General features: G+C 42.4%; 1 protein-coding gene across 3 annotated transcripts; it reads left to right on the forward strand.

The window, feature by feature from the left end:
* The first annotated feature begins 643 nt into the window (after nucleotides 1–643).
* On the forward strand, nucleotides 644–22,342 carry usp15 (ubiquitin specific peptidase 15). 3 transcript variants are annotated; one of them, XM_023402054.2, is made up of 22 exons: nucleotides 644–751; nucleotides 1,529–1,656; nucleotides 1,998–2,128; nucleotides 4,014–4,140; nucleotides 4,821–4,966; nucleotides 5,998–6,059; nucleotides 6,560–6,649; nucleotides 10,884–11,031; nucleotides 11,474–11,647; nucleotides 11,961–12,119; nucleotides 12,433–12,657; nucleotides 12,745–12,828; nucleotides 13,253–13,347; nucleotides 13,737–13,925; nucleotides 14,031–14,149; nucleotides 14,314–14,595; nucleotides 14,910–14,980; nucleotides 15,702–15,817; nucleotides 15,934–16,083; nucleotides 16,868–16,971; nucleotides 17,613–17,701; nucleotides 19,472–22,342. In XM_023402054.2, exons 1-22 carry the CDS (start codon nucleotides 663–665, stop codon nucleotides 19,832–19,834), a joined length of 3,141 nt encoding a protein of 1,046 aa, XP_023257822.1. In that variant the 5' UTR covers nucleotides 644–662; the 3' UTR covers nucleotides 19,835–22,342. The 3 variants fall into 3 exon arrangements, with proteins under 3 accessions (XP_023257822.1, XP_023257823.1, XP_023257824.1); XM_023402055.2 differs by lacking the exon at nucleotides 6,560–6,649; XM_023402056.2 differs by lacking the exons at nucleotides 644–751; nucleotides 1,529–1,656; nucleotides 1,998–2,128 and adding an exon at nucleotides 2,936–2,989.
* Nucleotides 22,343–23,841: the final 1,499 nt, after the last annotated feature.

Below are 23,841 nucleotides of genomic sequence, written 5' to 3' on the forward strand. Positions count from 1 at the left end.
CTAATGAAAAGATAGGAAGTGTAGGACAACATTAGACTTAGAGCCTGTATATCACTATCACTTTTGTTTCTAGAATACCCCTTTGAATTATTATGTAACATTATACATATCATCTTTTATCATTATTTATTCAGAATTGTTCTTACTTTATGAATTCATTATTTATATGCAATGCAAAAATTGAGTTTGCATAATGTGTCTCTGCATGATATCAGTGCTGTACTTCCCATACTAAGGACCTGGCACTCTAATAAAAGACTTTCAGGATTAAGCATTTTACTGTTGCACAGTAGGAAAGAATGTCTCATTTATGATCAGGTTAAAAAATGGACAGTTATGAAATTAAAAATCTGACAAGGTCCATTAACTAATTCTGTACTAGATATGGCTATTACATATTGAGCTCATGATAAAAAAAAAATATCAAATGCTCCTGGATAAAGAAGTTGGTGAAGACAGTTTCTCAGACATCAAAAATGCTGTGCAGCCACAATGATGGGGCAGTTTTGGAGCATTTTTCTAGAATAAGTTTACCACTAGGTGTCATGCTACGCCTTAGCTGTCAGTGAGCTGCTGATTGGCTGGAACAGCGGCGTCACTTCTACGTGCCTCGGTGACGCCCCACGCTTTCCCACCATGCAGCGGGTGATGTCTGAGGAAAGATGGCGGAAGGAGGAGCGGCTGATCTGGATACCCAGAGAGGAGAGGTCGCGGCACTGTTGAAAACACAGCTAAGAAAAGGAGACACTTGGTAAGACTTGAGCTGAAACCTTTTCAGAGATGCTGCGTGGCCGTAGGCTTGCTCCACCTCGGCTGTCAAGGCCATGAGGGATAAGAAAGCCGAGGTGACGGGCCGTGTTGACAGTTAGCTTCGAGCTAGCTAACGGATTCCTGTCAGCTTCATGTGTGTCAGCTCGGCAGGCTAGCGCTGCTCGAGCTAACGCTAGCTATTAGACTGTCAGTGAAGAACGACTGACCCCACATATCTTTTAAGTGTTGTATTCTGGTAGTTGTTTTCACTACTTACAAACTACCGCCTCGCTTTTTATCTCATGACATGATCTCTGCGAGGCTACATATCGTTTTGTCGGACCTAGTTAGCAGGCTAATATCTAGCTACTTGGCTAGACCACCGAAGCTCTAAGTAGTTCGCCAGTCAGTGGGTTCATCTGTCGACTTCGGAAGGGCGGAGTCGGAAAAAAAAAAAGCACCTGTCAAAATCACAGAGCCAGCTGGCCAGGCATGCAGCAACCTGAACTCAACTCGGCGTCAACAGAGCTACTGTTACAACTATCAATCTGTATAATGTTTGCCTCTCAAAGGCAGGTTTGTTTAGGTCACTGGCGGAAAGGTAGCCTTTACCTGCCGAAGTATTGCTAATATCACCATTTAACGTGTTCAAAGAAATACAAAAGTTTCCGTTAACACCTTCAAGTTTGTTGCATGACCCTTGAACAATCTACACTGATTAACAATACCCCACCTTGCTTTATGAGAGCTGATGTATTACTGCCTACCTTCTCTGCAGGTACCTTGTGGACAGTCACTGGTTTAAACAGTGGAAGAAATATGTCGGATTTGACAGTTGGGACAAGTACCAGATGGGTGACCAGAATGTCTACCCAGGACCCGTTGATAACTCTGGTCTTCTCAGAGGTAAGACAGATGATGCTTTATCTTTTTAGATCCCAAATCATCTTTATGAATATATTGTAAATACTGTGTGGCCTTTACATCACTCTGGCTGGAACCCCAGGGAAGTATAGCTTAGTCATTCTGGAAGTAATAACAAAGAGTTCAGAGGAAAAGGGAATGAAAACAACATTGTTGACAAACTCCATAGAGCAGGCTTTTTGGGGGGTTCATAGAAAGCTCTCCAGCATACCTTTTTCTTTGTGTGTTTTGTATTACATGAGAGGGTCAGGGTCAGTAATGTAAGTGACCTGTTATTGTTACTCACTAAATATGCTTCTGTCTTCCTCCCTACCACCCTCTAGATGGGGATGTGCTGGCCATCAAGGAGCACCTCATTGATGAGCTGGACTACATCCTGGTCCCCACAGAGGGCTGGAATAAGCTTGTCAGTTGGTACGGACTGACAGAGGGTCAGGAGCCAATTGCACGCAAGGTAAGGATCCAGTAATTAGCATAAGACTATGTATGGATTAGAGGGACGGAGCCTGCACTCATCACTGCATTGGTAATAGAACTGATGGGGCAATAGAACACCAGTAAAGGTGGTTTTCTCTGATGCAATGTAATGGTTGTGGTTAGCAGGTATGGTGCTTAGTGTGGCTTGTGATGAGTTTAAAGGGAGATTGCTAATAAGGCCATTTGAGATCAGGGTGTCAGACATGCAGCACAATTGTGAAATTAAAAATATGTATGATTGTAAAACTTGACAGACAGTAAAGCACTGCATATAGTACAGATTGGAATACTGTTTACTTATGTTTAACCATAAGAAATGCTGTAGTATGTTCTGACTAGTTGGCTTGATTTGTCAGTTAGTCAGTTATGTACAAAGATACCCTGCACAGGAGCCAGAAACATTAATACAAAAGCAACAATGATGGTGCTTTTCATTCATTCCCTTCAGCTTTTCATTCACGAAACTGTCACGAACTGTAATTATCTATTGTTGGGTTAATGAGTTCTTTGGTGCAAATTTGGCTGTATGTGTGGTTACAGTTGATAAGTTAGTAGAATACTTCATGATGGCGGCTACAGCTTAACTGGACCCACAGTATCAAATCCCTGCCTCAAATCTCGCTAGTCATGGCATCATGGCTGCTAGAAGAGGGTCCTCTTCCCCCTCCATCTCTATAATTTTCTCTCTCGCCCCCACCCACCCCCTTCCATTGACCCTCCCCTTTTGCCATGTATGTCGTGGGATGTATCGGGTGGCCGCCGGGTTTCTATTTTCAGGCAACGTTCTGGATGACTGAAAAGCTACATGGAGCGATCTGCGAGACACAACATGCAGGAGGTTCATTATTAGTTTTCCTTTTTTTTTTTAACTCTTTGTTTCTTTTGTTGGGGTGTCATCCTGAGGTGCGAGGGGAACACAAGTGTTAAAAAAGGATTTAGGAGGATTTTAGTTACAGGTTTGGTGCTATGTTTCCTTCCGCTGTCCTCTTCTGGTCTGATTGCCAACAGCAGCGGAGTGTTCCTGCGTGTCCTTGTTTTTTGAAGTGGAGGAATGCCGGCTGAGGTCACACTGAGAGAAACAGCGTGAAAGCTTTTGAGAGGAGTGCAAGAGGCATAACCAGTATAGGAGGAGTGCGGGTGGGTGGGGTAAATGGTTTTGGCCCGGCTCTGATTTGAAAAATTCTGTCACAGTTTGGCCATGAGTTGGGCTTTTTGCTCCAAGCTTACAAACACATGGGTGTTGTGCTGAGGGGTAGGATGAGCCCACTGGGGGAATCGAGGCTTGGGTAGGGGAGGGGCTGGGGGCAGAATCTGAGCCGTGAGTGTGTGTGCATGACTATTGCAGTTCTCATGGACATTTCTGAAGTTGGTACTGTGTGTATATGTGAGTGTGTGTTGGAGGGGCTCAGCGGTGAAATAAATAGGCCGGGACCCCTCAGCTGTTTCTACGAGGTGCTGCTAATTTAGGCACTTCAGTCTGACTCTGCTCCTATCGGGACACCAGATGAGTGGCAACCGGGCCAGCAAACCCTGCTTTGTTATCCACTAGAAACAGTGGCTAGTACAACCCACAATTTACCTGTTTAATGTCATTGTTTAAGACAGCAAGTAGATAATTAGAATTACATATTATAAGAGCTGCATCTTATATGCAGCTTTTATATTACAATTGCAGATTACAAGCTGGTACAATTGTAAGCTTACTTGCTCCAGGTCAGATCTCTGTTTGGTTGACGAATGTTGCTAGCTGTCAAGCAGGAGGCTGCATATCTCCAATATACTGCATTGGCATATAATTAATCATGGATTCAACATTGAAAGACATGAATAGTTAATAATACCCCTGTGTTTGGTCTCTCCAGGTGGTGGAACAGGGTATGTTTGTGAAGCACTGCAAGGTAGAGGTGTACCTGACGGAGCTGAAGCTCTGTGAAGACAGCAACATGGACAATGTGATCACCAGACGCTTCAGTAAAGCTGACACAATAGGTAGGCCTGAGTCAACCTGGAGTAACTGTCTATAAACACTGCTGGTGTTACTAAAGTGACAGCCAAGCAGTTCCAAGTTGACCTGAGCTCCTTAAATGACGTGGGTCTTCACCAAAATCGTCACTGTAAATGTCTTCCTTTTTAAAACTTTACTTTAAACATTAAGTAACAGCAATTGTAATGATTTTGTTTATGAAGTGCAGAAGATTTGTAGACCCAAACACACTCAGACACATTCCGTACACATTCACAAAAGGCAATAATTATACACAATGGTCATGTTATTCTTGAGTAATCATGTAATGTCTGAACAAACATGCTCACTAGTCTGTTGACGATGAAAGATCTTACTTGCTGTAACTTGTTATGTCTTAGTCTTCACCGCAAATAACCTTCACTCTAGTAATGCACACTAATAATAACACTTCACTAGTAAAGAATCAAACACAAGATTGCTTCTATAATCAAGGCTTTTGTCTAGTTACAAAACCCAATTTCTGTCTTGTCCATTCATGCCCCAAAAAAGCAAATGTGATAATAGATGAATTCACCAATTAGTTCCTCTTTTGTGGTTGAAGAGTTTTTATGGAGTCTTTTCATTTTCCATCCTGCCAGTAAGTGCTGTTTGAAACCAAATCCTTTTTTTTTTTTTTGTTGATAATATTCACACGTTGCTGCAGATATGATAGAGAAGGAGATGAGGAAGCTGTTTAGCATCCCCGATGAGAAGGAGACCAGGCTGTGGAACAGGTACATGAGCAACACGTTTGAGCCTCTCAACAAACCTGACAGCACCATCCAGGATGCAGGCCTCTACCAAGGACAGGTAGGAACTTCCATCTGCAATGGTTACAATGTGAGAACAATTTGGATTGGAGCTTTAAAAACTCCTCTTTTCCTGCTTTGTTTGACTCTGTATCCAATGAGTTATCACGGCCAGCAGAGGGCACAATAACTAATCACACTACCACATTCAGACAAAAACTGATTTGAAAATCAAGTGAATTACCTACTTTTTTGCGTTCAATTCTTTATAATGTACCATTTAAACACAGTGTCTGTTGTAGTTTAAGTCGCTGTAGATGCTGCTCTTTCTTTTCATCACTGCTCCTACTAGCTACCAGGGTTCTCTCCTGGTTCTTTCCTAGGTAAACATTTAACATCACTGCAGAAAAACCTTGACGTGGGGTTGTTAGAGCAAGAAACGCAATAAAAGTAAAACATCCGGCAATGGGAAGTAGCAAAATATAAACTTATTAATAAGAAAATCCGATTATTTAAATTACCCTCGACAGTGAAGCTGGAGTTGTGCTAAGATAATATGCTAAGATCATCTTGTAATGAGATGGTTTCAGTGTCGAAACCCACAACATCTGTTTGTCAGCTGCCATGAGGCACTCTACCTCTCTGTGTAAGCTGCTTAAACACGTATGTCCTGGCATCCACCTGGCAGTTGACTCTAAAACCGATTCATGTAGACACCTGGCCATAGTGAGCCAGGAAGCCTCTGATCAGAGGGCTGTCCTTTTCACCAGCAGCTGCTCTAGAGGATTGCTAAGCCTCAGACAAATCCTCTACCGAGTGAAACAGAAGATAAGATCCGTCCGGCTTCCTGTCTTTCCCCATTCGAAAAGGCCACTGTGTGTAAAGGAAACAAAAAATGAAACAGGGTTGTTAACCATTGATTGCATTTCTCAAAATATGTCTCAACTTTCATCCGGCTCTGCGTTATTAAAAAGTTAAGAGAAATGCAGCTTATTTGCTCGGAGTGCAGATGAGCAGATACTTAAGTGAGTTGGCATCTTTAAACTAGTGAAAGCAGATGGAGCCCTCTTTTCTTTCTGCCGTCTCCCACAGGTTCTTGTAATAGAGCAGAAGAATGAGGATGGCTCATGGCCCCGAGGCTCCACGGCACCCAAGTGAGTGAACGGCACATCACATGGCTTATATTTCTTTGTTGACAGAAGGAAGATGTTACCACAGAAATGGAAGCCAATCTCCATGCTCTATTCAAACACTGCTGGTGATAACACATACAGTAGGCAGTGTATTATTGAATTTATTTTTTTCATAATTTGCTCAGTTTGAAGGGGAAAAAAAGTGATGTGACACAGCACCAGAATTCCTTGTCTGGGAAGTTTCCTGAAAAACTTTTCAATGCCTTCTCTTTGGAAATTGCCAAATTTAAACTCTTTTTAAAAGTTTCCCTGCTATGTCACGACAGCACCTCATCATCTTCAAAATATTCCTCCTCTCTACGACTTTGCCTACCTCTTTTGCTTGACGTTTTGTTGCTGACATATCCCTCCCTTTATTTTATTTCATCTCAGTTTTATTTAATGGACACTTCACACACCTTTCTTGAATGGCTCCTTATTTTCTCTACTCTAACTCATGATCTATTCTTTATCTTTTGAAGGTCATCTGGTGCTTCCAATCTCTCTGCTTTGCCAAAGATCTCGCCTTCATCTCTCACAAACAATCATAACAGCAGCTTCAACAGCAGGAAGTAAGGCTTAGTAGTGGGTTGAACAGCTGAGGGGTGGGTTTGGATGTTGACAGCCAGAGATGGAGCCTGGAAGCATAGCTCAGCGCAGACCTTGACGTTAACTTGGCTGGAATTTCAGATCGAATTGACTTATGAAGTGGTTCTAAAGTCTGTTTTTACACTCATTCCGCAATTCAGTCATAATTATTGAAGCAGTTTACAGTACCTGAGCATCAAGTGTGTGTGTCAAAGTTTGTTTTCTACAGGTCTATCTCTGGCTGTCGTTTGGGGCTTAAAGCTGTCTCCTGATGCTGCAGTTTCAGCTGTACGAGCTGATAGCAGGGAGGGGGAAGGGGCTTTTGAGGGATTGATCTCTTTGGTATTTTCTTCAGCGACAGCAGTGCTCTCTGTAAATGGCCCACTGGTGCCCCTGGGTGCCTTAGTCAGCAGTTAATTATGTTAGTTAATAGTTTGCATCTGATTTTCTACCTGACTGATTGATAGCTTTGGCTAGGGCTGCATGATTATGGTTAATGTGTTAATTATTTCTCACATTAGTCGGTGCCACAGGGCCTTGATTCCACAATTACTGCCTTATCCAACAGTCAATCACAACACTCAAATAATGACATATCAGCAATGTATTTTGGGTACAACTACAAGCCTGAGACAGACGGAACTTCTGATTTAACACCTAGGAATATCCAAATAACATGATCTACTTAAATGAACTAAATTGTTTTCAAATTAAGAAGGCTTTTCTGCAGGCTGATCAGTTTTACTACATTGCCTCGGTTATATTTTTCAAAGATGGCCTATGTGAGATTTCTTTGCCTGCATCTCCTTTTTAAGTTGAATGAGGCCAGTTTAGAAACGCAGCAGGAAAAGAAACGCAGGATTCTCTAGCAAAAAAGCTGAACCCACTTTCATGGTGTATTTCTACTATTGCTACAAAACATAAAATAATCGTTGCCATGATAACTTTCCAGACTTAAGCGGCTTTGTGCTCCCACACCAACACAGTCCTTATGTTGTTTTAAGGCAGTGCTGTACTGCTGTACTGCACATAATTACAACTTTCAAATATTAAAACTGTACTTGAGGCTAAGTTACAAGCTTGACAGCATTCCACTGAATAAAAGAAAGTCTTCTACATTGATTAACAACAATGTTTTCATGTTCAGATACTCAGATCCTTTCATGTCTACTTTGCTCATTTCCAAAGATGAGCACTGTAAGATTTGACCCAAACCTCCATCTTTACTAGTTTTGGTTGTTGAGTGTTGTTGCTCCAGCCGTGTGTGACTCATTCTGGTATCTGACAGCTTATATCAGAGGTTATATACATATCAATGATTTAACACACAAATAATGTACATTATTGTTACTCATTTAAAAATCACTATATGCTTAAACATGCAGCCCTAATGCTAGCCCATACATCAAATGCTTAAGTGTTCTTTATCACCCTTACTCAAGAGAGAGGTGATGTAAGTGTTGCGTTGCATGAGGTCAAATCACAGAAAACAAATATCATTCAGTCTCGATTTCTTCCTATGCCAGTGAATGAATGGAATACAGCTCAGTTTCTTTTCAGCTTTCAGTTTCTGTTTTGTGGAAACGTTACTGTAACCTGATTAAGGCTTTCCTCTAAAGCAATGGGACCCAGGGGATGTGTCGGCCCTCTGTTAGAGAGCACTGCTCGTCTGTGGGTGGAGCTTTCTGCCTCTGCTGTCCGCTAGACTTTTACTGTCCCCTTCCTCCACCTAATGTCTGTGATTTACTGCATGCTGGAGTGTATCCGTGTGTGTGTGTGCATCTCGGATGTTGTCACGTTGCATTGCATTTCTTAATACTGTTGGAATGCAGATATAACAGCCACAAGCTCGGCCACCCGAAAAATCAATATTGATAAAGAAGGAAGGTGGACGGGAGTGAAGTGAACTGAGCCCGTCCTTCCTACACTTACTGGCTTTACAGTAAAAGATAATCTCACCCATTATATCTCAGTGCATTATACTACTGGCTTGTAGTTGGGATCATGGTTTCACATTGTCATTTCTCTACATTATATAATTTGATACCAGTGGCATCTTTTTCCGCACAGTGTTTGTGGAATGCATAGTGTGGGTGACTTGGGGAAATTGGATCTTCAGTCCCAGCAGCTCTCCTGTCCCTGATTCACTGTAGTGCCAGTCGTTTCGGCTGAATTATGCATGGGGCCTGTTTTTTTTTTTTCTTTTTCATTTTAAGTGCTATCGCATTACATAACACTTGTCTTTTTGATTTTGTGGTTTTGGTCCGGTCAGTTTAGCCTCAGTAGCGATGCTCTGTAACAGCAGTAAGTGTCAGTGTCATACAAGGCGGTGTCCCCTGATTCTGGCAGGCTCGCTCTCTCTCTCTCCCTCTCTCTCTTTCGCTCTCTCTTTCTCTCTCTCTCTCGCTCTCTCTCTCTCTCTCTCTCCCTCCCTCTCTCTCTCTCTCCCCTCTCTCTCCCCTCTCTGTGTCTCTTGGTCTCCTTACCTCTCCTCTCCCCTGAGCTCATTGCGATGCACACATTCTGCAGTCTAAGTGACCTTCAGAATACATTTCATCTGCTCCTGCTCCCCTCATCGCTTGCCTCCACACCCTGTGATGAAACCACCCTTTTCTCTGGGTTTATTTTATTTATTTAGACCCTCCCCTTTAAAAGCTCCCATACAGACACCCATGGCATATTAACGAGGATGAAAGAGGGAGTGTCAAAGTTTGTGTGTGTGTGTGTTTCACTGAGGAGCGGTGCTAACAGTGTCATAGGGTGCATTTTAACAGCAAGAGGGGGAAAATGAGAGGGAGAATTTGTGTTAGTGTGTTGAGATGAGATGAGGGAGAACACAGTCTAAAATGTGGCTGATTGTGAAGAAAGAAAGTCTGAAGAAAAGGGGATAATTGTTTTGTTGGCATGAGTGCATATGTTAACGTATGTGTGTATATGTATGTTAGAGAGAGAGTGGTAGAGAGATACTCAGAGAGTTAGGCCTGTGAATACTGCAGCCTCAGCTGGATGCAGTGGATCAGCTGCTCCCTCCATCCCCATCTCATTTCTCTTCTGTCAGCCTCCCCCCCTTGTACTGTCCGCCCCTCCCCCTCCATTCTCTCTGCCTCTCCCTCCCTCTCTCTCTCTCTCTCTCTCTATCCCTCTCTCTCTCTTTCTGTGCACCTCTAGCTTCGGTAGCAGTAGTCTTGAGCATCCTTGCTGCTGCTGATGCTGCTATAAATATCTGCTGGTAGCCGTAGAGCGGCAGAGAGCAGCAGGCAGGCCAGAGGGAGGAGCAGGAGACCAGAGGACAGTACAGGACAGTACAGGACATCTGAGGCTGAGAGGATAACAAGATGACAGGCGGTCGAGCTCGAAAAAGGAGAAGGGGGGAGAAGAGAAGAGGGGAGCTGCTTAGTTAGCTCTAAGAAAGAAGAAGAGTGTGTTTTTGTGTGTTGATGCACTTTGTGGTCTGGTTGTTGGCGTGTGCTGGACTTGGAAGTCAAACATAGACCTAAACTTGGTCTGCACTATATTGAAGCTGCTGCTGGAGCTGCACTAGGTTGAGCTCAGTTATCATTAGGACTCAACGGTGGAATACTGGAGCTGGACTTTCCTTCCTGACCCCTAAAAACCAGGATTTGCATGCACTGGACCCGAACAGAACCTCAATCAGGCTGCTGGCCGTGTAGTTTCCTGCGGACATGTGGGCCGGCATGGGCCGGGGCGGGGCTGAGATGTCATGCTCCTGTGTTGCTGGTGGTGCCTGAGGCCTGAGGCGGTGGAGCTGGACAGCAGAAGGGTGGACCACCGTGTGTTGAACTGCGAGGCCACTGCTTCCACCGCCATCACAGCTGTTTCCCTTGACCAGTGGGAGGCAGAGACGACCAGCACTGGCTTGCAGCCACCCCAGAGGTCTGCTGATTGCTGCAGCTGGGGAGGATCTAATTGTCTATGAAGCCTGAGAAGGGCCTTTGTGGGGGGGGTCATAGGTTTGGATCGTAGTTTGGTCTGCAGTCTAAAAGGAAATAGTGGAAACTCAAGCTGTGTGTTTGCCTTGTGTGTGTGTTTTTTTAATGTATTAACAACTTTATCTTGATAAAATATAACTTGTTACCTTAACATAGATGTAGAAATATGACATGTCCGTAAACTTTTCTTTGCTTGTAGCAATTTGAGCAACAACTACCCAACCCTGTATAACCTGCCTGTTTGTTCGTTTGTATGTTTCTTGCACAGTGTGAAGAATTCAAGCTATAGTCTGCCGTCCTACCACCCCTACAGCAACAGCTATGACTACTCAGACCAGAGCAGGCAGAGTGAGCGCTCAGGCCTCTGTGGACTCTCCAACCTGGGCAACACCTGCTTCATGAACTCTGCTGTGCAGGTAACAAGCACACCTTCAGGGAGCTCTACACAGATACAGGAAAGTGTGGAAAGTTATTCTAATTCTTTCCAAGTTCAAAGTCTGGAAGAAATTGGAAAGGTGCTGCAGAACTGTGTTTGACTGCACTTTGGACTCATCGACCCAAATGTAGATGTGCCCATGCTCCATGGTTTGTGCCTGGAGAGACAAATCTCCCAAGATCAAGGTGCTATACAAGAAAAAAGAAATGTTGAATGAGTGTCGAAACTGTTCTGAAGGCTTGTGGTGATAAGAAAATTTATGTAGTTTTTTTTGGTCACAAACCTGAATATGTACATATTATAAAAGGTATTTAACAAAAAAAAGACAGTGACAGTACGGAAAGTTGAAATGCAGATCTCGTGAAGTGCCGTGATCCATCCTCTGCTGATTATTGTCCTCTCCTGCTTTTGTGCCCCCTCAGTGTTTAAGCAATATCCCTCCACTGACGGAGTACTTCCTCAAAGACAAGTACACAGACGAACTGAATGAGGACAACCCGTTGGGCATGAAAGGGGAGATTGCCCGAGCCTACGCCGAGCTTATCAAGCAGCTGTGGTCGGGCAAATACAGCTACGTCACCCCGAGGCCTTTCAAGGTGAATACCTGTAAAAACATTAAGCGGGAAAACGGCAAAATTCTTTGAGCATTTTTTATGTTAAGTTTAAAAACAGAACACTATATTGATTATACAGAAAAAGAAAAGAGAGTCTGTAAAAGTGTCACACACAGTAGCCATTATCTTTCATTTGTTTGTACAGGTAGGTGCAGCAGAGAATGTAAAGCATACCATCACTTCCAATCTGAAAGATAGAAAAGAGCCTCAGAGCTTTTCTTTTTCCTTGTCTCTTTACTCCTCCTCATGCGTCATTTCCCCCCCCCCCATGTGTGCATGTGTTTTCATCCTCCAGACCCAGGTGGGCCGCTTCGCCCCCCAGTTCTCGGGCTACCAGCAGCAGGACTCTCATGAGCTGTTGGCCTTTCTCCTGGATGGCCTTCACGAGGACTTGAACCGCATCAGGAAGAAGCCCTACATCCAGCTAAAGGACGCTAACGGCAGGCCTGACAAGGTTCAGCTTATATTATAATAATCAGGGTTTTAATACAAGTTTTGGGAAATACTGAATCTGATCTGACAGTGTCGTGTAGTTGGCCAAACATATTAATAATTATCCTCGAGATTGATCGTCAACTAATGAGCAGTAGTTCAAACATTCAGTTATTCTGTGCTATAAATTGCCCTTCTCAATAAGAACTGTCCCCTTTCCAAATGTTCGATTTCATGCATGTATATTTCTATTTTTTTTATTTTTATTTTTTTTATATTTTTCTAATTTGTTGGTCTCTTGTAATGGCTGGTTTCTGCTTTGCTGTGTATTCCAGGTGGTGGCGGAGGAAGCCTGGGAGAACCACATCAAGAGAAACGACTCCATAATCGTGGACATCTTCCACGGCCTTTTCAAGTCCACCCTGGTGTGTCCTGTGTGCTCCAAGGTGTCTGTGACCTTTGATCCTTTCTGCTACCTGACGCTGCCACTTCCCATGAAGAAGGAACGCACGCTGGAGGTCTATCTAGTCAGACTGGACCCTCTGGCCAAACCCACTCAGGTAACATGCAAACGTGCTAGGTGTAGTATCATAACATTATGATATCCAGTGAAGACAGTAGGTAACAGCCAGGTGTTTCTGTTTCAGTACAAGCTGACCGTGCCAAAGGTGGGCTACATCTCTGACCTGTGTACCTCCCTCTCCAGCCTTTCTGGGGTTCCTGCTGAGAAGGTATAAACATCACATTTAGCTCCGCTCTGGGCAGTAACCCTGCTCTCTTATAAGCCATCACACTATAATGTTGACATCTCCTCAGACAGAACCAAAATAGTCTGTTCCCTTTTAAACTGTCCCTGCCACCCACTTCAGCAGCCAGTGGAAAAAATGTTGTATCTGTTTCCTATAGATGAAGGGAAGGATATGGAGCTGGATAAACATTGTATCAGTGCATCCTGAGCACAAAAATGATCTTGATCTCATACTATTTTATTAAGTTCAGAAAACGCTTTCTCCTTTATATTGGATCATAATGTCTAAATATTAAGTCTTTTAAGTCTCCTAACAAGTTACTAAATAGCGCTAGTTTCAGGTCCACCAATCAGTTCAATCAGCCTCCATTTTCAAGACCTGTTTCTCTCCATCTCTTATCCTCCAGATGATTGTAACTGACATCTACAACCACCGTTTCCACCGAATCTTCGCCACCAACGAGAACCTCAGCAGCATCATGGAGAGAGATGATATCTATGTGTGAGTGTAAAGCTTGGCTGACAAGCATACTCTGATATCAAAGTTTGATCACAACAGGATTATCCAAGTTCTGATTAGAATCAGACTTGGCCCTTGTTCACCCTATAAAGAACTTTTAATTAACTTTTAATGTGAAAAATGAAACATTAAGTCTGGCTTATTAATCACCTTCAATTATGACTGGTTTGAAGTCTTGCTTGACAAATGTTTCTGTTTTGACTTCACTATGGACAACATTAATGACACCAGAGATATAAAGCATAGAATAGTTGGCAGTGCAACAATTTAAATTGCTTAATTTGGTAGACGTAGATTTCACTTTCATGCCTGCAGCTGACTTGTAGCTTGTCCCGTGCATCTTCAAAACTGACCCCACTACTCTGTTGCAGTTTTGAGGTGGCAGTGAACAGGGTGGAGGACACAGACCACGTAGTGATCCCAGTGCACCTGAGGGAGAAGTACAAACAATCAGGCTACAACCACACCAGCACACCGCTGTTCGGACAGCCCTTCCTCATCGCTGTACCCAGAACCCTCAGTGAGGACAAACTCTACAACATGCTGCTCCTGCGCCTCTGGTAGGTGCACGTGTTTCACACTGTCTGATCATATGTTCACTTAACCTTAATTTTTAAAGATTCCGTGTGCAGTCGCTGCAAATAAAAATGTCTTCCTGTTTGCAGCCGGTTTGTGCGATCCTCAGTAGAGGAGGATGAGGAGGATTGTGAAGAGACACAGCCACCCAAACAACACACTGTCAACGGTAACGCCACTAATGGTCTGCTGGAGGAGGGGTCACCGAGTGAGTGCACAAAATCCCCCCCCCCACACACACACACACACACACACACACACACACACACACACTAAAGTTAAATACTCTTCCTGTAAAGTTTTCATGTTTTGTTACTTAAATTTCTTCTTTAGCAGCAGGAGTGATATAAAATCTGCTCTGTTGTCCTTCAGGTGAGATGGAGACCGACGAGCAGGACGATGAGTCGAGCCAGGATCAGGAGCTGCCCTCCGAGAATGACAACAGCCAATCAGAGGACTCTGTGGGCGGGGACAACGAACTGGAGAACGGCGTAGTCGGTCCACAGAACACCACCAAAGGCCAGCAGACGGCCGAGCACAACAGAAAGAGACTTTTTACATTCCAGTTCAATAACATGGGCAAAACAGACTTCTCGCTCATCAAGGAGGACACCAGGCAGATCCGCTTTGATGAGGGACACCTCCGACTCAGTGGTAGGAAGTGGGGGAGAAATGAGGATGTACAGAACCCATTTTAGAAGGAAAATAAATCTTCCCATAATATCCTCAAATGAAAATTCAAGCAAAGTATAATCAGGTTCATTACTTAGTATCCAAGGACTTTTCCCACATTTACAATTTAATCACAGCATAGAAAAGTAAAGGAATCATTTTATAAGCCTCAGAATAAATGATCCTGTCGATACATGCATGAAATGAGAAACTAAACGATGGTGATAAGAGTGTAGAGTAAAATTAAAGATGACTCATCTGATTTGTGTATCTACATTCTGTCCACATTTTCACAGACCGCTCTTATCTCTCCTTGGACTGGGAACCAGAGATCAAGAAGAAGTACTTTGATGAGACTGTTGTTGAGGTAAAGTCAATATCAGAAACTTTGGATACATATATCTACTTTTACAGCGTCAGTGTAGCAGAGGAGCTGCATCACTGTTTTAGCACGCACACCCTTAGTGTATAACAACAACAGTCTGCCATCAGGTTACAAAATATGGCAGTGTGACCCAGACGAGAGCAACAGGTAGTCCTGGTGACGAGCTGTAATCAAAAGGTCAGAGGTTTGATGTCTGCAGCAGCCACTGCACCATTCAGAACGGCATTAAACAGCCACCCAGCTCATTACAGGATGCAATAAATTAGCACATCCATTTGACAACTAGAATATAAATGGGTTCGCCTCATAGATTTTAATAAAATAATTTTAATAGATTTAAATAATCAGTGTATATATAATTTTATGAGATGTTAATACCAGGGTTGGATTCAAATTAAAGGCGTGTTAGTGAGCAGTAAATGTGCGCTTTCCTTCTCCTCCTACACATGGAATTTACGCAGGTTTGGTCTCCATTTATGCACAAAACCTTGGCTGCAAAATGGTTTTAATTATGGTGTCATTTAAGGCCTCTTCAAAGTAAAGTGTTATCACTTTCTGTTCTATTTTTAGACAGGGAGGTAAGCTGTGTCCAATGAGATACAGCAGTGCTACAAGAAATGTTTTCCAACAGTTCTGTGTGTGTGTGTGTGTGTGTGTGTGTGTGTGTGTGTGTGTGTGTGTGTGTGTGTGTGACTGAGAGCAGGACTTTGACAAGCACGAGAGCATGGAGTACAAGCCTCAGAAGAAGGCTTTCTTCAAGCTGAAGGACTGCATCGAGCTGTTCACCACAAAGGAAAAACTGGGAGCAGAGGACCCATGGTGAGAGACACTCGCTGCACAGTCAAAACAAACAAGTCACAAGCAATTGGCTGCACCAGCTCTCAGCCAAAATGCTGCATCATGATGCATTTCTTACCCTGTGTCCGGTCTGGCAGGTACTGTCCGAACTGTAAGCAGCACCAACAGGCCACTAAGAAGCTGGACCTGTGGTCTCTGCCACCGGTGCTGGTGGTCCATCTGAAGCGTTTCTCTTACAGCCGCTACATGAGAGATAAACTGGACTCCCTTGTTGACTTCCCGCTCAGGTACACACAAACACACACACACTCTCACACACACACACACACACACACACACACACACACACACACACACACACCCTCACAGAGGAAAAGCAATTTGTCACTGGAGCAGAACACTATGTTTTCAGGAGAGTATCCCATATTTTCCCATACCTGCAATGTATCATCCACATGCAGCTCAGTATATTCACAGTACACACAGTGGGGTCCAAAAGTCTGACACTACTGTGCTATTCTGTACATACACACAAAAACTCTTTTCACACGATAAGGTTTCAGTAAAATAACCTTGGCTTGTTGGTTTTTATGTGTGATGATTTCTAAGTGTTGGGGATTGCTGGACATTCAGTGTTTTGCACTTGACACACAGTAGTTTGGAGTAGTAATTTGACAGTCTATAATGTATTGTCGTTTTTCTTCTGTATGAAATGACTTAAATATGTTAATTGTGATGCAGACACCAGTGATTTAATACCACTGGCACTTATTGTCAAAATCCTGTTACAGAATTGACTTTTTTTTATTCATTATTTCTAAAATTACATGAGAAGTTAAACATTAGCATTTGTCAACTGAAACCAGCCTTGTGATATTAATTCTTAAAAATGCCCTTAAGATGGTAGCAAAGTTCAATTTTGTTTAATAGAAATTCTAAAGGTTTTCAATACAGTTTGACACCATTACCTTTTTAAATTGCACACATACCAAAACATAACCACAGAACTGACTTTCTTTTTTGTTGTCATGCTATGTTGTTACATGCTGTTATTTGTGTTTTTCCTTTTAGAGATCTGGACATGTCTGAGTTCCTGATCAACCCCAACGCTGGGCCGTGTCGCTACGACCTCATCGCTGTGTCCAACCACTACGGAGGAATGGGAGGAGGCCACTGTAAGACTCGCATATAAATCGCTTGTGTCAGATTTTCTGTGTCTCATTGCCAGGTACCACTAAGACTAGCAAACAGCAAATATCTGTCTTATATTCTCTCATGTTCTCTTTTCTTTATCAAGAGAAATGTAGTATTTACCACACGTCTGAAAAGCAGTGATTGCAGCAGGCTAACAAGCTTGATGTTAACATCAATCGTGACTAACAGTGTTTGTAACTTCTTCAAACACATCAAACACAGCTTTGTTTGACTCAGCACAGACTTTACAGCAGGGGTTCTCTACATATTTAATATAAATCTGTTTCTTTTAAGGACTTGAGTTGAGTTTGCATTGTCATTCTGTAGGCAACCCTGTCCTTGTAATATAAAACAGTGCTATGAATACACTTTTCAGTGCAGGATGTTGGGTATGTGGTATGTAGAACTGTCCCTGGCTCTCTATACACATCTTTAATCTAGTTACATTTATACGAACAGATTTTAAATTTTTTTAAGAAATATATTCTCCCCTGAAATAACTTTTTCAGACAAAGTTACTAACCACTTTATAACATAAAAACCTGTGTGAGTGTATGAAGTGAGCCTGTAAAGAGGAAAGCCTGATTAATACAATCTTTGTATAACTTTGTACTTCTTGTAGACACTGCTTACGCTAAGAACAAAGACGATGGAAAGTGGTACAACTTTGATGACAGCAGCGTGTCACCTGCCAATGAAGATCAAATAGTGGTGAGTTTCCTTGTTTGCAGAAGCCAGGCAGCACACCTACTGTACATTCAACAAAGGCGGATTCGCTGTACACAAACTGGAACGGTTAATTTCATCAAAGTAATGTACTTTTAATTATGACTTTGCGGAACAAAGACATTCGACTGCGCTCATACTCCCAAAAGGCTTTCATAAGCTACTGAGCACACCTTTTCAGGGGTTACGGGTATTTTGCTGCCATTACTGATTTTTGGACAGTTTAAATTTACAGTAATTGGCACATATAAAGAACTCAGTGATTCAAGGCAGTAAACCCAGACTCACACCATGTGAAGTCTCATTAAGACATGTGGACAGCGGGGGGTAACTGAGAAAGTTTGTAAAGGCTTTTACGCCTCAGAGCCCAGAAGAAACTTTCCGTGTTTTCAAGGAGTGTTGGCAGCAATAAAACCAAGAAGTGACCTTCATCTTCGCCACATGTCATACATTTCTTGCATATGGTTATGTTTAAAAAGAGTGGAAGTTCTTTACATTAATGTGTATTGTAGATAAGCTGCAAACCATTTCCTCATTTCCATGAATGAAGCAATTCACAGAATATTCCCGTTCAGATATCTCACTCCTGTTTGACTAATATTACTTTTAATTCAGGAGTGATCACTACAGATACAGCTCTTTAGTAAATTCATTTGTCTGGTTCAGTATCAGCCTCAGAAATCCAGGCCGTGATATTTGGTTCTTTGGTGCACTATTTGGCTTTGACTCTTAGAAAAATATCTGATGATAACCATAATGATTTTGGCATAAAATGTGCTTATCCTTGTGTTTAATATTCATTTAATTAGCATTTAGAGGTATCTGATTTTCTGACATGACTGATGATGTAAAGTAGTCAGTGCAGCAGAATTTAAATAAGGTTGGAGATGCTCTGTATTTTTGTTGTTGTTAACAAACCCAGTGAAACTAACAACGTTCGTCCGTCTCTCAGTATCTGACTGCTTCCTCTGCCTGTGTGGCTCTTTCAGACACAAGCCCATTTAATCCTAACAAAGTTCTAAATCTTTAAGAACAGTTCATAATTTGCTAAAACAGCTGGGCACTGTTGTTTTTCATGAACGTTACTTGAACAGAAGTATACTGCATTTCAGTGGGACTGTTTTTAGTTGCAGATTAATGCACATTTGGCCCTCTGATAGGTTTGTCTCTTTCTGGCTGCAGGACGGTACATGTGTGACTGACTAAAAATAAACTGTGTGTGTGTGTGGCCCAGTGTAACCGTGTGGCTCACTGATGTGTGTTTTCGGATTAAACTATTGTATATCAGGCTTAAGCTACACAGAAAATACTTGTTACTTGGATCAATTTATTACCGATTTTGTCCTTTTTAATGGGAATTGTTATACAATACAAAAAATACATAACATCTTCAAACTTATCTTTGAACTTTTCCTGTACAGATAGATTAGTTATTGTTTATTTAACCAATTAGAATGTAGGAGGTGTTCCCCCAGTAGGTTTGCCTGGGGAAGAATGTCTAATAATGTTGTAATTACTGCATTAATCAGCTTCCTGTTGTTGTATAACTCATTATGAAAGGATTACAAAACATGCAAGGTCATTGACCCAAGTTAAAAAAAGAGATGTCAACACGGAAACTGAGCCACAGTAATGTTTCAGCTTTGTGTATTGTCAATTATCTAAGTCAGTGTAGCTGAATAACGTATTTCGTGTGTGTGTGTGTGTGTGTGTGTGTGTGTCTGTGTCTGTGTCTGTGTCTGTGTCTGTCTGTAGTCCAAAGCAGGCTATGTGCTGTTCTACCAGCGCCAGGACACGGTGAAAGGTACCGGCTACTTCGCTCTTGACCGTGAGGAAGAGGAGGAGGAAGAAGAGGAAGAGGAGGGAGAGGACGAGGAGGAGGAGGAGGAGAACGAGGACGAGGAGAGACAGGAGAGAAAGGCTGCCTCCTCCACTCAGGCTGCCTCATCCGCCGCCGCCGCCACTGCTGCTCAGAACGACGAGGAGGACCTAAACGAGAACCGGCGCAGGAAGAACGACAATGAGCAGGAAGAGGAAGAGGAGGAAGAGGAGGAGGAGGAGGAAGAGGAGGAGGAGGAACAGGCGCGCAATCGAGACGTCACCATGAAAACCAACTGAAGCTGACTCGGAGGACACGGATAAATGGAGAGAGAGACTGAGATCTTTCCATCCAAAGCCATATGGACACACAGCATGGCAGCGGGCGCCACCAGTCCCACCCAGCGGCTCGGACTCCTCGCTCGACAGGCGGAGCCACTGTAGGGATGACGACGGCTTTTAGGTCAGGGTGCTGCCGCGGTACGCAACTCTAAGAAATCAGAGCCCTCCTCTGTGGTTGGATCACTGCGTGTGTGTGTGTGTGTGTGTGTGTGTGTGTGTGTGTGTGTGTGTGTGTGTGTGTGTGTGTGTGCAAAGCGTGTGAGTGTCGCCACGTTCATTCGTTTAGGATTTTCTCACTGAACGACACCGGGTATTAATTCTTGAGGCTTCACAGTACGTTAGTGTAGCGCTTTGAATCTCTCTATGCTTTCTGTTTTCCTTTGTTTTATTTTTATATATTTTTGAGAGAAATGCATTGTCGGCATATCATTTTAGTACCATTTAGATATTTTGTAAATATTTTAAACACTGAATCATTGGGTTTTCATGATGCGCTGAAACATTTTGAACTTGCACAATCACCAACCATCCACCTTTTTTTTTCTTTTCTTTTCTTTTTTTTTTTATGTATTATTGCCAGACATACTGCAGGTGTTTCACAATGACGTTGTCTCTCAGAGGGCTTCCTCACATAAAAAAAAGCTTAGGAAGCTGCCTTCAGTAAGCCAATGGTGACACACGTCTACAGTCTAGACTTAACGTAGAGAAGTCATGCCCATAGCTGTGTGGTTTTATACAGTGTCAAACAGCCAAACTGTCCTAGCTTTGTACTGCTGCTACTGCTGCTACTGCTGTGATCTTGCATTTTTAGACAGATTATTAGTAAACTGGCATGAACCTTGGTGAGTTAAGGTCCTGCTTTTGCTGTCTCTCTCTGGTCTTGATCATTTGTATTTCTTGCAACCAAACAGAAAGCAGGATTGCGATATTACCCAGCAAACTTTGCAGAATAACCAAACAGATTCTATTTGGCAATATTTTAGCTGCAAAAATGAATCAGGAGATGACGTTTCAGGTGAAGCTCCTACTGTTAAAATTCCTGTCTTAATAAACTCAAGTATCCGTTTGAAAGTTAGCTCGCAGACACAGATCTTCCCTTCAGCTCTCCCTCTTAAGTTCTGCTCGGTAGGTGGTGTTTAAAGCTTTACCACGGCTCTGCAGTCGTTCTCTTCATATCGGAGGCGCGGTGAGATTAGGAACATCGGTGATTTCGCTGACATCGGATGCATCGTCTCTTGTTTGGATCACCTGGGCCTTAACTCTTAATCTCAGACCAGTCGCCTTTTCTTTGCACATCACTATCACGCCGTCTCTTTTGCATGTCCCCTTCCATATACACTAACACTCTAGTACGAATGTCCATATTTACTTGTTATATCACGGCCACGTCATCTACAAACATTCTTTTTTAACCCACAAGAGGGCCAGAATGTATGCTGAATAGAATGAACACTGACCAGATGTATGTGGTTGATGCCTTTTGATTCTTTGTAGGGCCTGATTTTTTTTTTTCTTTTCTTTTCTTTTTTTTTTTCTTGGCTCCCTTTCTTGGTTTGGTTGAATGTGATGGCAATGGATTTCCTCACCTTTGATACTAGCTGTATGAATTCATGGGTATTGCTGGATGCGTCCCTTTCCAGAGGGGAGGGGGGGGGGATGCTTCTTTGTGTTCATGAGCTTTGAGAATGGGTAGGGAAGGGAAGGGAGCAGGGAAGGGGAGACAAAGTGAAAACTGTGGGGTGAGTCTGCCTAAAAGGCCTTTCAGCTTCTGGGATCATGATACAGTGAAAATATTTTGTGGCAGATTGTTGCAGGATATTCCTCCATCGGTGTAACTCATGATAAAACTCTATTCTCCATGGTGGAGTGTTATGTTTTCTTTTTCTACCTGTTCTTTCCATTGTAAACAGCATTAGCGTACCTGTTGTTGCCTCAGAATATTACATGTGTACCATGCCTTTATGAGCATCTGTGCTTCGACTTCAGTGGGCTTCATCGCCACGGCGCTGCCTTGCTTTTTGGGCGACTCACCCCACCCCGACTGAGTGAGATGTGATTGCTACTATAGGCTTATACAATACTGTACATAAGAGTTCACTCTGTGAGTGCACATTTGATAAAGTTTATTTATTTATATGTAAGCATTTAATAATAAACAGACAATATATTTAAAACCTTGGCAGACCTGACGTGCTGGGGGGGTGGGGAGGGGGGGTGGCTCCAGTCCACACATACACACCAGTTTGCAAAGTCTTGCCTGCGCTCTTGTCAGGGAGGGAATATTTTTAAAGAAAAAAAGGATGCTTCTGTTGTTTTGGGACTTTTTTTGTAAAAATAATCCAGACATCCTTGCATGATGAGATGATGGGGGTTTCCAGGTTTGGCTGCACTTGAGTTCACTTGGGTTTACATTTGAAATGTGCATGTGTATTTATACACAATCTTCAATAAAGTTGTGTAAAGCTTCTTGTGGGTTCTGCTCTGGTTTTCTTTCCTTCTGTCTCTGGTGTGTGAGCATGTGCTATGTTCTTGCTGGACTCCCACCACTGTCTACATGAATAATGGAAGATACACTTGTTAGTTCTCTCCTGAGCTCATAGAAAGAATTAAAGCAGCTTCTAATCAGTACCAAAGTTAAAGGGAAATCCCAAATAATTGACAATTTGAATTCGGTTCGGCTGCGTGATCAGTATGTTAGTATGAAAGCGAAGCTGTAAAAGATAAATGTGATGTCCAGTTGTGTTTCTGTTTGCATCATCATCATGATGAAAAGCATGAACAGAGCTTGGTCACAGCGGTCCCACATTTCACTAGCAGCTCTATAAAGAATACATTTAAGCAGCTCTCAGCCCTCTGAACTATGCATAAGTTAAGAATTTAAATGAGGTTCACAGTTTGCCCTCCATTTTCTCTCCCACTATCCCGGTGTAAGCAGCTGCAGCTGATCTGAGAGGAGGAACACGGTGTTCTCTTCGGGTTCTGACGGGTTCTCTGCCCGCTCACAGCTGGGAGGTTCCCCCCGTGCAGCGGCTCATCCTTCTGACCAATAGGAAGCAGGAGCAGGAGGACGGGCCGTGTGCAGAACAGTGGATCACTCCATAGAGAAAACAGGCCAGCTTTCACTGCCAGTCAGTGAGAATGATCGTTAACCAAGACATAAAACTTCCCTCACACGCAGAAATGGAAGAAGACATAATACATGAACATAAATCCAGATAATTAACGTCATTGCATCATTGAGTCTAATTATCTTTGTGATTTACAGCTGAAAAAAATAGTCATTAATAAATATTTAAAGCTCCTAAATAATAAAATGTATTATTATTCATATTAATATTGGATTAATTGGAAAATACAACTGATAGATTAACCAATAATGGAAATGATGGTTAGTTGCAGCCTGACAAGGGAAAGTTTTAAGGATTCATTTGTGGCTTTGTCAGAATTAGATCAAATATATGTAAATGATAAAGTTAAAAGACAAATCACATGTTATATGCTCACCAGTTAACATATACTTGTTATAATATTATTTCATTCCACAGACACGTTTCCAATGAGTAACATGTGAAAAGACAAATAGAAAATAGACTTCTGTTTTAGTGAAATGTAAAGATTAAAACTGGGTTTAAACTTCTACTTTTAATTTGTTAATTTTTTTAATTTATTTTTGTCTCTATTGTAATTACCAGTTGTAATTATTTTCCCATAAAAATGTGAAACCGCAGTGCCATTGTGTTGCTTTAGTAACAGGTAAAATAACTTTTGACATGATTATTATCAATGGGATCACAGATATAAAAAGAATTAAATCATTCCTTTAAAACATGCAGTTTGCTTTAAATTGATGAGCTTTTGTGCCACTTGCATTCATCATTTTTGCTTTTTTTTTCTCTAATAGCAGGAATTCGACTTTCCTCCTCACATCCTGACTGCAGCCAGATGATGGTGCTCTCCGACAGTTT

This window comes from Seriola lalandi, unplaced genomic scaffold (genome assembly GCF_002814215.2).
Source record: "Seriola lalandi dorsalis isolate HSWRI2012SDOR001 ecotype SW California unplaced genomic scaffold, Sedor1 jcf7180002053896, whole genome shotgun sequence".
Classification (NCBI taxonomy): Eukaryota; Metazoa; Chordata; class Actinopteri; order Carangiformes; family Carangidae; genus Seriola; species Seriola lalandi.